This window comes from Platichthys flesus, chromosome 10, assembly GCF_949316205.1.
Source record: "Platichthys flesus chromosome 10, fPlaFle2.1, whole genome shotgun sequence".
Taxonomy (NCBI): Eukaryota; Metazoa; Chordata; class Actinopteri; order Pleuronectiformes; family Pleuronectidae; genus Platichthys; species Platichthys flesus.
This window is the reverse complement of record NC_084954.1, coordinates 9885128-9901979: the sequence shown is the minus strand read 5'-3', so window position 1 is coordinate 9901979 and position 16852 is coordinate 9885128. Positions and strand designations below refer to the sequence as shown.

The following is a 16852-nucleotide window of genomic DNA, read 5'->3' as shown; positions in this document are numbered from 1 at the left end:
AGTTTGTTTACTGAACTGATCTAATTGATCCCCCAGCTCTGCTCCAAACCGGCTTACTTTCTGAATGCATACATAATCGCTGTGTTTTTTTCTCCTTTTTCTTTTTGCTGGGAGTCCACAGAACTAAATGTGCTGCTAAAGCTGTGGGACTTCAAAGCTGTTTTTCTCTGCTCTCTTGCCAGGGTCAACACAGATAGCCAACTCCTATCTGCCTCCCCAGGCAAGACTTAGAGCTTTGACTGTTGGTTTGTGGTTAGTGTTCAAACTTGGCTGCAACGTTCAGCCGGCCAGCGTCAGTGTCGGCATCAGCAGCAGCATCAGCAGCAGCAGCAGCAGAGGCAACAACGATACACACATGAGAGCTGGAGCAGAGAGAAAAATATGAAAAAGATATATATTGGCAAAACTGCCCTCAAAGCCCAGAGAAATGGTTGCAAACATCAGAAAAGAAGGTGAGTCAATCTGGGGATTTCATTTCAAACATCAGCCTCATTATTGGTGAATTCATCAGATTCAGAGTGACTAATGACAATGGATTCTCATTGGGAGATCATGGCCATTAAAAAGCTATTTAAAACATAATGTGGCATGTATTCATTACCATCATTCATCTCCGTATCTCTCTCGTCATGTATCAGCTGACATCTACATCGGAGTTAACTCGGCACTGAATTTTGGATACCCTAAAAAAAAAATCAATCGCTGTGTTCTCAGACCTAATTAAACTGGCTTTACTTAGCGATAACAGCCCAGGGCAATTTTACACGTACAATCGCTCTCTGGACCTCGGCCATGTGACTTTACAACATCATTTGTGGGCTGTTAGACAACAGAGAGGTTGTAAAGATTTTGTTGAGTTGTAATGTCAGGCGAGCGGAGTGTGCTGAAACTTTATCTATCTAGAAATCTGTCTGGAAATTGAGAAACCTATCAAGAAATTGAGAAATTGACCAGATTCTTGTATGACTGGGCAGGATGAGCAGACTATGAAAGAAATTGGCAGTTGTAGGCTATGAGTACTACAGTGTTGATCGTAGACTCCTGTTCTGAAAAGTGAAGCCAATGCAGGAGAGTGTGAAAATTCTCTCGAGGACAACTCAACTGGTTGCAAAAATAATTCAACTTCTACAGAAGTCTTTGAGTGTGTTTCTACTTAAGGTTTTCAGAATCAGAATCAGAATTATTTTTATTGCCATGTATATTTGCACATACAGGAAATTGCTTTGGTGTGGTTGGTGCACTGTACATAAAACAACAATATAAAAACAACAATAATTAAATACTAAAAACAAACACAGAAGTGCGCACCAACACGCTGAGGCAGCCGTTCATGGCGCCATCTTGTATTGGGTCAAATAGAATATTTACATTGGGGCACGGATACCATGTGATTGATAGCTTGTGCAGCCCAATGGCTGCAGGTTGCAGGTGTAAGTGGGTGTGCAGTGTCATTGAGGTCCCAGTCGGGCCTATCCTCCGCTCCTCCAAATGTTTGCAACTTTTGGTTTTCAAAAACCAAGATGGTTCTGGACACAAAGCCAAACTTGTGGCCTCTAAACGGCAGACCACAAACCAGTGGGTTCCTCCTTACTCTCAACACAACGGCCAAACTCGGCATACCAACACCTTTAAGGCTTACTGTGCTTAAGCTGCCTGATGTGGCCCCCATGTATTGACAATGACTGTGGAAAACATGTCCTCCTTCTTTGGTGCCAGCTTCCTAATTGAGGCTCTGGGCTGACGTGAACATGGAGGTGCTCTTGCTGTGCCTGTTAGACAGCAGCACTGAACCATCAACGCATCCATCAGTCTGGCAAAATGCTAAATATCCCAGAGCGCACAATACCCCTGCTCGTCGTCTCTCACCTTTCATTACCTCATCCCTTCCTTCATTGAAGCCTGTCAGTGTGTGTTCATCCCCCACGCTCGAACATGCTTCAACTGCACAACCAATATATTGCTGCCTGTGTGGTAAGTTTTCATTGGTGATGGTGTTGAATCTCTGCTCTCACTGTTTCATCCTCTTTGTTCTTCTCTGTCTTCTAAAGCTCGCTCATACACAAAGATGTGGTCCATTATCGTTCTCTCATTCTCATATTTCCACCTATTCGTCAATGAATCTCCCTCAGTCTGCATCTGGGGGCAAAAGAACCCTTTCCTTTTCTTTCAGAGATTTTGGTGGGGAGGGCTGTATAAACCAATTCACCATTACACCGCTGGGAGCTCCTCTCCCAGCTCGGCTCCCTCCCTGTGAATTGGACATGATTTGTATTCCTCCTCCATCCATCTCCTCCTCCCCATCGGCCCCACAGCCTTCCCCCTGCCTGGGACCTCTCTCGCTCCAAACTGAATTACACTCCAGCTACTTCCTCCCTTTCCATCCCTCCCTCACAAACACATGCACACTTCAATTTTCACTCTATTGCCTATTTGTTTTCTCCCTCCCTCTCTCTGCTCGGCTCTTTGAGTCTGACAAACTTTGGTAACATCACCGATGTTGTTGTGTCGTATCAAATCCTGTGTCCTAAACTCTGTCTCTTCTCTCTGTTCAGCTCATTACACGACCACAAGGACGACCTCCGTAAACGCCTGTCGTTCACAACCCACAAACTAGAAATGGTGGAATCGGAGTTCGACTCAACACGGCAGTACCTGGAGACGGAGCTGCGCCGGGCCCAGGAGGAGCTGGAGAAGTTTACAGAGAAATTACGCAGGTGTGTGTGTGTGTGTGTTTGCACATGACTCAGTGGGCTGGTTTTGTTTGCATGTGCAAATCTCCCATTAATAAGAGGGAACCCAACAAAGTTATGCCGGGATGCTGAAGAAGTTTGGATTAAGTGAAAGATAAATAGTGGTTTCAAATGCTTTGACATTTAAAAGCTGCGACAGCTCAACGGCAACATAAATGCTTTTGTAATCTTTAAGTTAAATCGTTTTATTTTCAACCACATTTAAAAGCTAAAGTGTTTATTGGAGACAAAACGCCATCATAGTGACGTGCCGTCAAAGCACATCAACTCGCCGTGACACGAAATTGCTATAACATCGTTGAACGAGGTTCAAACTACATTTGCATAGCATCAGCCCCCCCCCCAGACGTTCATATGGTTTTAGGTAATGGGTGTGGCAACATAACTGACTAGCGTCCCCTAAAGGGCAGCCCCGGCACTAGGATTTGCCGACATATACAAAAATCAATGGGCAATGGGTGAAATGTGGCCTCTTGCCAATGAAACTTGGAAAATATGTTTTTAAAGAAAAACTCATTTTAGCATTTTATTATCTTTCATAACTTTGATATAATTCTTAATTTATTATAGCAATAATTGAGTGGCCTCCAGATATCAGTTTTAATTTAGTGTGATGATAAACTAACGGCAAATGCTTCAAGCCCTCTGGTGAGACAGAGCCGTGTTCTCTCCCTGGTCATGTTATAAATAAATGTGATAATTCTAATGGTTAAATAAACTTGAAACTCTTCTTTGAATCTTTGGACAAAAACTTTGAAAGTTAGAGAGCAGAAGTTTGGAGCCTTTTTTAGATGTGCCTAGGAGACTCTCTCACCCTGCGATGGATCCTCAAGCTGTTCTCTAATCCCCTCCCTCTCGTTGTTTTCATTGGCTGAGCCTAACCCCTGCTCTCTGCCTAATTTTAACCCTCTGAATGATGCATGTTGTTCGACTGAAGTGCTGCTTCTCTGGTGCTTGTTTCTACTTGAACTAAAACATATGTTGTCATTGGCATTTTTAAGACTTTCTTCCTTTTTTTTGTTCTTCTAGGATCCAGAGTAGTTATGCAGCTCTGCAGAGGATCAACCAGGATTTGGAGGACAAGATGCACAGGACGGTAAGAGAGTCTCGCTGAAGTGTTTCAAATACACATCATTACAAATCAGTGTCAACATGTTGCCTGGCACAAACTCAACCAAACGTATGTCTTGATTTGTAATATGATGGTGAAGGGAAACCCTTAAAACTACTTTGAATTTGTCAGGTGTTATTTTTTTCTGGCAAAACAAAGAAAAGATTGAAGAGACATGATTTTAGACATATATAAATAATGTTTGACTGAAGATCATTACAAAGCCTGTAGATACTGTGAGTAGTTTCACTGCAACAACTTAACACACACCCTTTTTCACCATGCCTCAAAATTTGAAACAAACATCTAGCAGGATAAAAGTGATGACATTTTACATCCAGAGTCAAAGATCAACTTAACTGTCGCTTGAGAGCAAAGGAGAAATTATGACCTCATACATGAATATATACCTAGGATACAAGACTTCTGACAATGATGCTCATCTTTGGCACTGATGATTCAGCCAAAAGATAAGTAGTGTAATATAATGTGATTTAATTACTGTATTGCATTAAATACTAGGAGCCGTGCTGAGAGGGAAGATGCTGGGGCCAAACTGGAGTTTAAAGCTGGAGACAAAATATGGATAAACACACAAGCTTCATAACTCAAATACAGTGTTCATTATATAATAATCATAATATGAGGATGAGCTATGGTCTCACACATACCAGGAAACAAGATGAAGTTTACTGTCTCTCTCTCTCTCTCTCTCTCTCTCCATCTCTTGTCTGAGAGATGAGAAACGCACTGATCGACCTGAACACACCTGTTTAGCAGCAGAACCACTCTCTCATCTCTCTCAGAGCAATTACATGATCACAGTCAGGGAGCACAATCAATGTCCAAAGTAATTGGTCTTTTCTGCCATGCAGCCCTGTTAGAAAACTATTACAACTAACTGCTGTTCTGATCACCTCAGCAGCGGCTGTCCAATCACATCAGGTTGAGAGGTTCCCTGAGAGTCCCCCCCCCCCACAGCCTCGGGTTGAGGACTCATCAGCCAGAATCTGTGAAGATGTGCCGGCTGTACAGCGACGGCCAACCTTCCGACTTACACTATCTTGATTAAAGTGGATCTTAATCTCATCAAAAGTCTGATCCACGTGGGCTTGTCCTCTGAGCACACACACTGATGGTAGAAGAGTGTGTGAAGATAACAGAGAACAAGCTGTCACTTGCTCGGGTATTGACTCGTTGTGCCATGAATGCATTTCTGTATTCAGCTGATTTTCATGGTGCTTATTGCTTTCTTGTCTGTTTCTATTTAAAGCGGCAGGAGTCGTTTCACATTTTAAGATACTTGCATATGTGTATGTTAAGCAGGGATGTGTGCTGGTCGCATTGTGACCTGACAGTGACGAGTACAGTGCCCGTTCAAAACCAGTCTGTCATGAATGGGCTGTTTGCTTGGCTGTGGTGATGCTGGTTGCAGCTCTCTCTCTCTCTCTCTGAAACTGTCTAAGTAACCTGCAGTAATTGAGTCCCAGCAAGTAAAGACCGGCTTCAGGACTCAGTCCACTGAATCATGAAGCAGCACCACTGCCGCTGCACAAAGGGCCGTTCACCTGTTTATTCAAAGTGCTGTGAAGCTTGACTCAGTACACAGAACCCCGAGCGGAGAATTAGCTGTTGTTGCCGTTGTCATGAGCAATGACGTCACTTGTGCTGCCATTGCTGCAGAACACCGACCGCCTGTTTATTCCAGGTTTATTCAGACTGAATAGATCACGTGTCTAAGCAACCAACACCAGATTCCTGACCAAGAAACACAACAACTTACTCCACATGAAACCTCCAATTATTTTACTCGAATATTTTTCTATGTAATATAATTTCATAAAGCCGGAAGGTTGATGGACGGACATTTTTCAGACTTCAGTCTTTTTGAATCATCAGGTGTTTATTTCCTACATGGCAGCAATACACATCACAGGAAACATCTGTAGGTTAAACTGGGTTTCCTAAATACTCTTAGTGCTGTGAACAGTGATATAAACTAAGTTACAAGTCTACAATCTACAATGACTTTAAAACACATCTATACCCCAACATTGTCTGCTTGTGCTGCTGTTTGGCTCTTTATGCAGAAAAACTCTTATTTTCAGGTCAGGACTTTATTTTTAGAAATCCAGATATTTTTAGAATTCCGAAAGTGATCCCTAAGACATCACTGTGAGTAGTTTGTATGCAGAAGCTGCCGTGAGTCCCCAGTGAGTGAACTCGTGCATGTGAACCAGTCATGTGTGGAAATTGTAATAAATCAACCCGGACGTGGAATACAGGATTGTACATCCAGACGACAGCCACTCACAACACCATCTGTCTTACGGTATTTGCCGCTTATTATTTGTGATGTTCCGATGTAATGCCTCTTGCTTTGTCATATCCTGAGCAGACAGAGAGCCTGGAATATCTCCCCCCACGGCTCATTCCTCTTATATGCTACACGCATGCATCAATGTGAAAACTGGTAGCTTTTCAAAAGGGATTGTCTGTCTAGCAGAGTCTCTGTGAAGCAAATCGGTCTTCGTGGCTTCAGAAAGTATGCTTTTTTTTGTACTTTTTGGAAGCAGGCCTCATTGGGATTGCCATTTCTTTTGATGTCATGTCATGCAATGGCATTTCAAGCGGAGGACGGGGGTGTGGGGGGTATGCTCCTTTGTAGAAGACAGTACAGGCAGTCAGACAGTGACAAAGGCAGCTTCAATCAAGTCCGACGTGTAATTAAAGGTTCTGAGGGGCCTGGACCGCCAAGGTCAACGGGAAAACAGGGAAGAATAAAACCTGTTTCATAAAGAGCACAGCCAGGGATTAACAACGGGAAGAGCTGACAAGATGCGTGTTGTGATGACATTGAAGTACTCGCAGTCAGCATGGATCTGATCTGCAGATAAACTGTGCAGCAGATGAAGCAGTTGGTAGTGGTACACACAGAATAAAACGTTATCTGACTTGAGCTTGTAGCCTTTTTGTTCCAAACAGACGGAATCAGAATAGAGGAAACATCAAGGATTCACACCCAACACTGACAGCAAAGAGAGCATAATTATCTGCTAAAAATGTCAACTACAAATGTGATTGTATTCATTTAATGACTCAATTGTGTTTGATATTATCTTCATCTGTCTTTTAACAAGACGTGATAGGGTGGTTCTTATAGCGGTGAAGGAGCTGTCCGTGGTGCTGAAAACCTTTGTTTTTCTGAAGCATCGTTACGATCCGTCTGGTGCAGGGTCAGTGAACCAACAGCCGGCTCGGAACAGGCAGGAAATCAAAGTCTTACCCAGTGACTGCCCTCTTAACAGGGATAAGGTCCCGTTCAGCAGCAGCCGTCCACCACTAACCACAGGCCTGTCGTTACTTATCTGGAGTTGTTCTCATGAACCTACGCAGCTGGACTTGGTTGGTGTTTCTTGAGGATGTTGATGAATGGATTTCAGTTTCATCCTTTTTTTTATTTCACCACTTTTTTTATCTGGTGAATTCAGATTGATATAACTACATCATGTCCTAATTATAACAAAACCGATTCACTGTGACATAATAGAAGGAAAGATAATCAAAAACAACACGATGATCAATATGAATAACAAAATAGTAATCAGTCTGGTAAATCAGCCTATTTTCAAACATTGAGATTATGACTTGTTCCTGTCCCTCGGGGGCTGGAAAGTGGAAACTGTTACTGAACTGACTATAAGTCTGAATAAAGAAGCTATTTTAAGACGCCACTCTCGATTCTAACTTGTGATAATGGGTATCTGTCGTTATTTTTCTATATTGTACAGACTAAGTTATTTCTCCTTTGAAAGACTGATCAATAGTGAAATCAATAATGATATATGACTGCTAGTGGCAATCCCTCCTCTAAGCATCCTGGAGTGAATTATATGATCCTGTTACATGAGTCTATTGTCTGTCATAACCAATACTGAACAATTTATTTGTAAAGCACAGTGGCTCAGTCTCTGATCTGTTGTTTTTATAAAGAAAAGCATTAAACTATCAATATTGTTCAATCCAGGATCAATGCATTTGAGCTGCACGGTTTCATGGAGGGTAATATCAGTCCAGTAAGCGTTTGTAAGGCTGTCATCTAAATCTGAAACACAGAGAAGTGAATACGCTGGTGAGAAAAACAGAGGAGAAATAAACAGAATGTGGAGGTTTACGCTCATAAATACTGTATGTGTCGTTCTGAAATATGTGGTCGGGGGAACAGAGTAGTCATGGAAACCTGAGGCAGGGAGGCATTTGTTGTTGTTTTGAAGTCACAGATTCCCCAAAGAGGGACAAAGAGGGACAGACCAGATAGCAAATGATCGCTTCTCCGTCTCTGCTCGTCTTCGTTTACCAGTTTGAGATGTGTGAGATGTGTGAGATGTGTGAGGGGAAGAACAACCTCCGTGGGGAATGAGAAACGTGTCAGAGGTTCCGTCTGTGTTAATGTGTCGCTCTGTGATCGTACCTGTACGTGTGGTTCACTGCTGTTCAGTGAGCAGCAGCGAGGCCTGTCCGCAGCGCACTAATGACTCCCATTCACACCACGGTCGTAAATCATAACTGTGTGTGAAAACTACAGAATGGACAGAAGCAGCAATGTGAAACCAGGCAGATGCAAGTACCTCTTATTATTAACTCCCCGTGTTAATGTTGTATAATATAGTATTTTTCTCACAAATTCCATATCTAACCAGACATTTATCCTTTCATTTTAGTATATGCTTTAGCTGTTGTGGCAGTAAGAAGAGCGCATACCTCCCTGATCTGGATCTGCAACAAAATGCCTCTTACTATATCATTCCTGAAAGTTTATCCATACTTTTCCAGTAGTTTTTTTGGAATTCTGCTAATATACCGACAAACAAAGATAAAAAAAATAATCTACTAACAGTTAATGTCATTGTAAAAGTATAAATGTACTGCTCTGTGTCAGATACTCAAAAAACTATTATAAACACATTAATGGTCCACACTGTTGCACAAGGTTCCTTCATGATCCTACTCAACAGAGAGACAAATATGTGTTAATCCACAGCAATAACTAGTCCCCAACAGAAGTTTGAGTAATGTTAGCAATGACCCGATGTTTTCAATAACTATCAAGCCTATTTTTTTTTACTTTCACATCCTTGGGATGACCCAATTGGCAAACTGTTGCAAGCAGGGTAGAGAATTCAGAAAATGTATAAAACATGGTATCACTAATAAAGATAACACACTTCTGTTTTTCGGTATTTCTATGATATTTTTGACAATGAGGAAAAATTAAGAAACATAGGCTGCTTCTGAAATCCCCTCACTAATCCATCTTCAATTCACTGTAACATTTGGAAGCGCTGTACAAATTCCGTGGACCCTATGCAATGCGCTCATTGTTTGCCACAATGCATCGTAAAAGCAGTGATCAACCAATTGTCAATAACCGAGCAATATGTACCATCGTGCAGTGTTCTCATGGCTTAGAAAGGAGGAAAGATGGCAGAGACAGAAGGAGAAAGGGCAGCACGTCTCAGCACGTCTCAGCTTTCTCTCTCTGGCGATTCTACTCCTCCTTATTCTCATCTAATCTATCTAAATTATCACGAAGACCGATTTTAATCACATTTAATATTTCCTATGGGGTAGTTAGTTATTTTATGAGCAGCACAAAACAAGCCTGAGTTGTTGTGTTAAATTATGTAATAAGAGCAGAGCAGCAACAAGTTTATTCACAATCCTGCAACAGAGACCTAATTACTGACGCAGAGAAAATCCACTGAGTATTTTCTCTAAGCTTTTCATTTTGTTTTGCCGATGACCCCACCACACAGGCCTCTACATTCTACATTCAAGTCCATATGTAGTGAAGTAGGGGTCAGTGAATGCTGGACAGAGCCAGTCCATGTCCATGTTTGCATCCAAAGCCTTTTGAAGATACATCATTTAAAACAGAATATACAAATACTATTATCTGTGATATTTCCAACAATATCATGGACCTCAAGAAAAAGCCTCATTAGGTGGAGCACATATTGATCATGATCGATTACATATTGTGCAGCGAGGTTTGTCCAGTTGATAATCCCACTGATCCTATTGGCTCTGAAAGGTAGAAATCAACTTACTCTGTTTGGAAAAATTATCACCACTTTTAATGAGTCACAGTGCATGTGATTTATAAACTGTCAGAAGAGTCCTGGCTGATTCATCACAAACTGACGTTGTTAGCATCACATGGGAAGTTATATATGGATGAAACAATACAATACTGTGTCTGCTGTCCAACTGAAAACTGCTGTTCTCTAGACTCAAAATCTGCTTTGTTCAGGGGGGGGGGGGGGGGGGGATCATTATCTTCAGTGTTTTGATTGGAAAATATTTTTTAATTAGGTTGAGAAAATCTGATTTGTTATTTCTCTTTATTCTTTTTCTTGCCCCCCCCCCCAAAAATAGGACTCCAGTATTTAGCTGGAGTGAAGCGTTTCTGTTCTCTGCTCTAAACCCACGTTTGCAGTAATTGCATCTCATGGGATTCAGGCTTCATTTGTCCAGTGAAGAAGCAGAATCTCCTGCAGAAAATACCTAAATGAAAACCAGGGCGTCTCGGAGAAACGGACACGCTTTTCAGTTTTTGTACACTCGTACAACAAATATGTGATTGAAACAAGCTCTACGGGTTTTCGTTTTTCGATGTTAGTGTTTCAATTCATCACATATTTGTGTTACTGAGTAGTAAACTGTGTTTTCTGAGTCCAATTTAAAGGTGTGTTCACTCTTCATGTTTACCTTTAATAATACACGTGGACGTGCAGACGGTCACAGAGGCAGCAGCGAGTCGCTGATGAACAATATCCTCCTCCCCTGGGTCGATCTCCTTAAGATATGATAGTTGTAATTTGCATATTCATTTTCCTTGATGCTGTTCTGTTCACCAGCTGATAAGAACGTCTTGATGACAGCCTGTGTATCCAACACAATGTGAATGACGGAGAAAAAAAACCCTGTGTGCTCTCTGATTCCTCCTCTGTCCATATAACGCTGTAATTAAAATTACACTTCCTCCCTCGCTCCACGATCCAGCGCATGGTCGTGTTCATCTCATCAAGCCCATTTAAATTTCCCTCTGTTCATTTTAAATTTATAGGTCGACAGTTTTGCCTCTAATCAAGTGCAAAAGGAGAAATCAGCGTGTTAGAGAATCCGAGCAATTACTTGATATTTCAAAGTTATCAGAGTCAGAAGGTGGAAGGAGGAAAAAAAGATTCTTACACTTGACTTCAAAGTGGTAGATTCATTTAAAAGATGTACTATACTGGTTTCACGCTTTTTCATGCGTGGTCACCGTCAGTTCCCACAAATCCCTTCACATTTGAAAGACTTTTATCACAAGAGACATGTTAGATGATAGAATAATCAGAGTTGAATCCCTCCTCCCCACTTAGTTAATCTGCTAATTTACGTAAAATAAGAAACCAGTAGAATGCTGTTGCGGTTAGCAGCTTTGCCAGCTTTGCCAGTTGTCTTGTGTGCCTCGCTTGTGTGATAATCTGGTGACCAGTTCAGGATGTACCCGCCTCCTGGCTAATGTCAGGTCGGATTGGCTCCACCTCCCCCGATGACCCTCAAAGGACAAGCGTAACAGATAATGGGCGGAGGTTAAAACACCTAAAAAAGCTTCCAAGCAAAACTGACTCTAAAGACGGATCAGGGAACAATCACATATTTAAAATTACAACATCCTGATGTGGACGTCTGCACAGTCAGCATCAAGAAAATACAAATAGAAATCCGGTGTAATGAGCTGGAGAAGGAGCGCCACAGAGCCGCCTGTCTTGACGGCTGATTAATGAGACTATAACAGAATTAGATTTAAATATCAAAGTGGGCCTATGGCTTAAAGTGACATTAATTGCCACCTATCATACTGGCTATGTACCCCTGTATTTCAAAACAATCACCGCCATTGAGCAGAGAGAGGAGTGGGAGGCCCAGCCGTGTGCTCAGAGCTGTATCATTTGTCAGCTGCTGCTGTGTGGCAGGTTTCACAATTACTGTCGTGCGTGTGCGTGTGTGTTTGCGTGTGTGAGAGAGAGAGAGAGAGAGAGAGAGAGAGAGAGAGAGAGAGAGAGAGAGCATTACAGGCTGCAATGTTAACTGCAGAGCGCAATATGAATCTGACGGGAAACAAATTATAAACAAAATAATGACGTCTCGAGAAAATCTATCGCAGCTTTGAAGCTTCAATATATTACAGTAACCGGAATTTAAGAAAATGTTAATTGCCGTGTACTTCGACTTTTATGTTTGGTCCATGTCCAATTCTCTAACATGGAGGAGGCGGGATTTAGGAGCTACGCTGCAGCCAGCCAGCAGGAGGCAATGGAGAAGCTTTGGCCTCACTTTGGAGGAACCGCTCTTCGTCCGTGTTCATGTGTAATTTATGGTGTGGGTTCTCCTCCACATTTGGGCTGATTGTAGTGGATGAAAGGTCAGGGCCATCCGAATCATTACCGGGACGTCTGAGCAGAAGCTGCTGAGATAAATGAGATAAATGTGGACGCCCAGAAGGACAGACTACCAGACGTCAACATCACCAGGCCCGGATCTGGAATGTCACTACAGCACAGTCATTTTACATTCCTTTGACAGTAATCACTGAAAATGGAGCGAGTACTTCTTCATTTGTCTTTTCTCTCCTCCTCATTTTTCTCCCTCTTTCCTCTCTCCCCCCCTCCACTTTTCTTCCTCTTACTCCCAGAGTAATTGATATGATATGAACTCGGGCAAGTGTAATCTTCTTTTAATTAAGACCTGCTGCTGGCACTGGCTTCAGACTGATAGTAACTTACAGCTCTCTTCCTCTCATTTTTCTTCCCCCTCTATATTATCTTTTTTTTCCTCTGTCGCTCCTCCAACTCTGGCTCCCTCTTCCTCCGCTTGTTATCTCAGCACTCAACTCTTTCCTCTAACACCGTTCCTTTCCTCTTATCGTCTATTCTGTCTACCTCTTGTCATCCTTTGTTTTTATTTCTGTGATGTCTCCTCTCCCTTGCTGATTCTTTCTTTCTTTTTCTTTTCGCTGCAGTCCCAGCACCATGAGGAGGAGAAGAGAGCCCTCAGCCGGGAGATCATCGTCCTCAACAACCACCTCATGGAGGCGAAGCTCACCATTAATAAACTCAGAGAGGACAATGTGAGTTCTCAGTGCTGCATTGTGTAATAATTGCTCCAACTGACAAGTGCGCAATAAGTTTGTAGTAAGTCAGATTCACATGAGGCATTACTCATACTGCCAACAGATATTATATGATACCATTCTTCATTTAAGTGTCTAAAAACAACTATACCTATTTATAAATATTTTGGACTTGTGTATGTGCATAAGCCTAACTTTTTCCAATAACAGTCAAACTCAGAGAAATCAATTTTATTCAAGGGAGCAGAATGTGTCATATTTTTCGTCTTTTACCAGTTAGCTTCCTTTTCCCTTCCCGTTTGTATTGGTCAGTGGTAATGGATCATGATTAGTCATTGTCATTGCTGCGCATTGATGAAGCTCTCCCAGTAAGGCACAAGCGGTAAAGGTCATCAATGCAACAACTCCCATGATCCCACGCTGCGTCACGCCCATCATCGAAAAAGGTCTTTTGTTAGAGACCTCTTAGTGGCCGAAGTTACATATTTTACGTTTAAGCAGCAGCATGAGGGAGTAAAGCTAGGGTAAAAAGCTAGCAGGTTTCCTAGACCTTGAAAATATACAACCGATACATCCCATCTCCTCCCATTGAACGTTTCTTCTAAGCTACAACCCCGAAACACATGAACGTGCACCGACTGACAACTGCTAGAGGCTGAGTTTATTGCAGGAAATAAGAAACAACCAAACCTTCCTTTAAGGGACACAGAAATCTGGGGCCATGGGAAGTTGCTTTCCTTGCCTGGTCAGTTACCCGGCTCCATCAGCACAAACAAACACTTGGCTCGCAAGTCTGAAGTGACAGCTCTTCAAAAAGCTGTTTGTCCTGATAGAAACACATTCTCCTGCCACATTGGCAGCAGCCTGTGTGAACCAAATCTTGCCAAAAGTCTGATATCGACCGTGTTTCTGCCACATCCTGGATAGTTGTGCATCAAGGAGCCACAGCAGATAGAGGAATTAGCTCTAAGCCACTGGGTGTTTTATCGTGATTATCCAGAAATCTATGGGCATCCTCAGGGTTGCCACCAGTTAGAGCCGGGGCCGTGTGTCTCTCCGCTCAGGGGCCATGTGGCAATCTGGTGCCTCAATTTCTTTCGAGCGATTTTACTGATATTTCTACTGAGGGCTCCGGGTTAGGTTAGATTCTTGTCTCCTAAGGCTACGGTGGTTTTTAGCCCATCTGAGCTATTGAGTATTTTGACAATCCCCACAGATCCGTCCAGGCTGATTGGAGTCAAGGTTCATTTTGAGTGGGTGGAGAATTGGTTCCATCAGAGGGAGCAGCAGCGGAAAAGGCACGTTCTCAAGAGAGCAAGCTTTGATAGGCAAGCTTATAACATGAAGAAATCCAGTAACCTTTCCGTTGTGTCATGCCTGAGATCCATGAGAAGTCAGCACATCATTACACATTTAATGTCGGACATTTGTGTTACGAAAGTCAATCATAGACATCAAACAGATTCAAAATGTCCAAAAGGAAAAAGATTTTATTAATAGTAATTGTATGTCTCTTCTAAGCTGAGTGCAGACATGCAAACATCTTCCTGAAAGTTACCGGAGGGGTTGTACATAAGAACACAAACATCCGAGTCTGTTGCTGCAGATGTTTTCCGAAAACATTTCCTGCCAGCCCCCCGAGTTAAATGTCCAGCTGAGCCCAAAACAAACTGGGAAAACAAGAATATGCCACATACATAGAAGAATGTGTCAACTTGAAAACACCACAGGATTCGAGAGCTTTTGGTGGTAAGGGGCTAATGATGGTGTGCATGAGCTATTAACAAAACCATGAGATCACGTTGTGTCCTGCGTCCTGCCCGCTCTACCAAGAGACACCCCCCCTCACTTGAACGTTGTGTTCCTATCCGTGTGAACGCATTTGACCCGGAAAATCTCCTGCTGCGTTCTTCATATGTGAAAGTCAATCTGTGGAGCTCATGCCTGAAGATGGCTTCAGTCGTGATGATGATGATGAGGAGGAGGAGGAGGAGGAGGAGTGGGGGGGCCTTGACTTGTGTGCTCAGGTGCCCATTGTCTCGATATCCATCCACGCTCATTACTACCTAATAGACTGCATTACAGAAAACTACATTTAGTTAAACACAGACGTCGAAATAACCAGCTCACCACAAGGCTGATGTGTCTCCCTGGAGAACTGCACCAACACAGTTAACTCAGACATCGCTGAGGTCTCACAAGTCTTTTTGAACCTTCCACAGAAACTGCAGGGAGCACGATTGTCCCCTGGCTACAGAGTGAAAAGAAATAAAGTGATTCAAAAAGCACTGGTGGGGGAGCTGAGACTGTCAAAGAGAAGGCTTTGATGTGATTGGAGGTATTGTCGGGAGGCGGCTGGCACTGACCTTTATATGTGCACGGATTGAACAAAGGGGAAAGAAGGAAAAGAAACCAGCTAAACCGACGAAACACCCACGCAAACACGTGCATGCACAGGACCACCGAAAACTACCAAACCCAGTATCCCCTCGGCCGAATGAAATTTATAAAAAAAATATCAAAATCACCCGTTATGGTAAACGGGCGCAGAGAGAAAGACATAAACGACGCTACAGCTGCTTCGTAGACTGGAGGGCGGAGATAAGCGAGAGCACTGTTTCAGACGCCTCTGTTAAAATAAGCACTTACTGTGTAGACAGAAGATATATCACAAATGAGAAAGTTTGGTTATTAAGATGCAAACGCTTGATGTCAAGTGAAAAATACACGTTGACTAATTAATCTCGACCTGCTTCAATGGATGACTGTGCGCCGTGGATTCGACGGGCCACTAAATCAATGATTTTCATTTTCTAGTTGGTTAACAAACCCATATAACTCCTCATACATTTATAAATCTCAAATAATTGCTACCCCAGTCAGGGCAGATTCCTTTTTTTTTACCCATAATTAATTTATAAGAACCTCATAAATAGTGAATTGATGCGATTTATTTTTAGACCTATTGTTGCTACTGCTCAGTTGTAGCACTACAGTGCTCGTTCCTGAAATAGTTTCCCCCACAAGTTCCGGATTATTACGCTATAATTAAACCATAATTAGAAGGGCTGTGCTATAAAGTGTTACAGATTTTTCCCAGGGGCCGCGCCGACATAATCCCCTCGGTCAAAAGCTTACTTCAACTATCAGGCTGCCAAAGTAAACGAGTTTGGGAAGCGCAGTTTTAGTGATTTACCTTTTTTTTTTGCAGGACCTGTATAGGAAAGACTGCAACCTGGCCGCCCAGCTGCTGCAGTGCTCCAAGTCTCACTACAGGGGACACAAGATGTCTGAGGTGAGCTCCCCTGCACTGCTGCTGCATTCATGTGTCAGGTCACATCTGTGCTGCAGCAACAAAGCTTTGAATTGGGATTAAAACACAAAATTCACCATTCGCCGTTTTTTTCTTGTAAAACAGAGTTTTTCCAGTATGATAGACTCAATCTACTCACACAACAAATTGGTGTATATAAGAAACCTTTCCTTGGGTAATACACATTTTTAATATAGGAAAAATATATCAAATTCCTCAATGCATCAGTGTTAAATAATAAATAGTTGATATAATAGATTCAATGACCAGGTTTCAATATCAAAGGTTCCGCATCTCTAAAGAATTTTATTTCTGACCGTTTGGCTTTTAAAACTGTTACGTTTGTAAATATAATGTATTAAAATTCCCTGTTTTATGAAACCTATCCAAAGAGTATAAAGTTTAATAGGGTGGGGGGGGTTCCCTGCAAAAGTTGGATTCAAGAACTAATGATTTCTCAAACGCTGGCTGAAGACCAGAATCGATAAAACCACATC

At 42.3% G+C, this 16852-nt stretch overlaps 1 protein-coding gene across 1 annotated transcript in view; it reads left to right on the top strand.

Annotated features, from left to right (window-relative positions):
* The first annotated feature begins 287 nt into the window (after positions 1-287).
* LOC133962273 (brain-enriched guanylate kinase-associated protein) overlaps positions 288-16852 on the top strand; it is a 20457-nt gene continuing 3892 nt past the window's right edge. The window contains exons 1-5 of the mRNA XM_062397806.1: positions 288-452; positions 2553-2714; positions 3780-3846; positions 12932-13039; positions 16254-16337. Coding sequence (XP_062253790.1) covers positions 382-452; positions 2553-2714; positions 3780-3846; positions 12932-13039; positions 16254-16337 — 492 coding nt within the window. The 5' untranslated portion in view covers positions 288-381. The remainder of the gene's footprint in view (positions 453-2552; positions 2715-3779; positions 3847-12931; positions 13040-16253; positions 16338-16852) is intronic.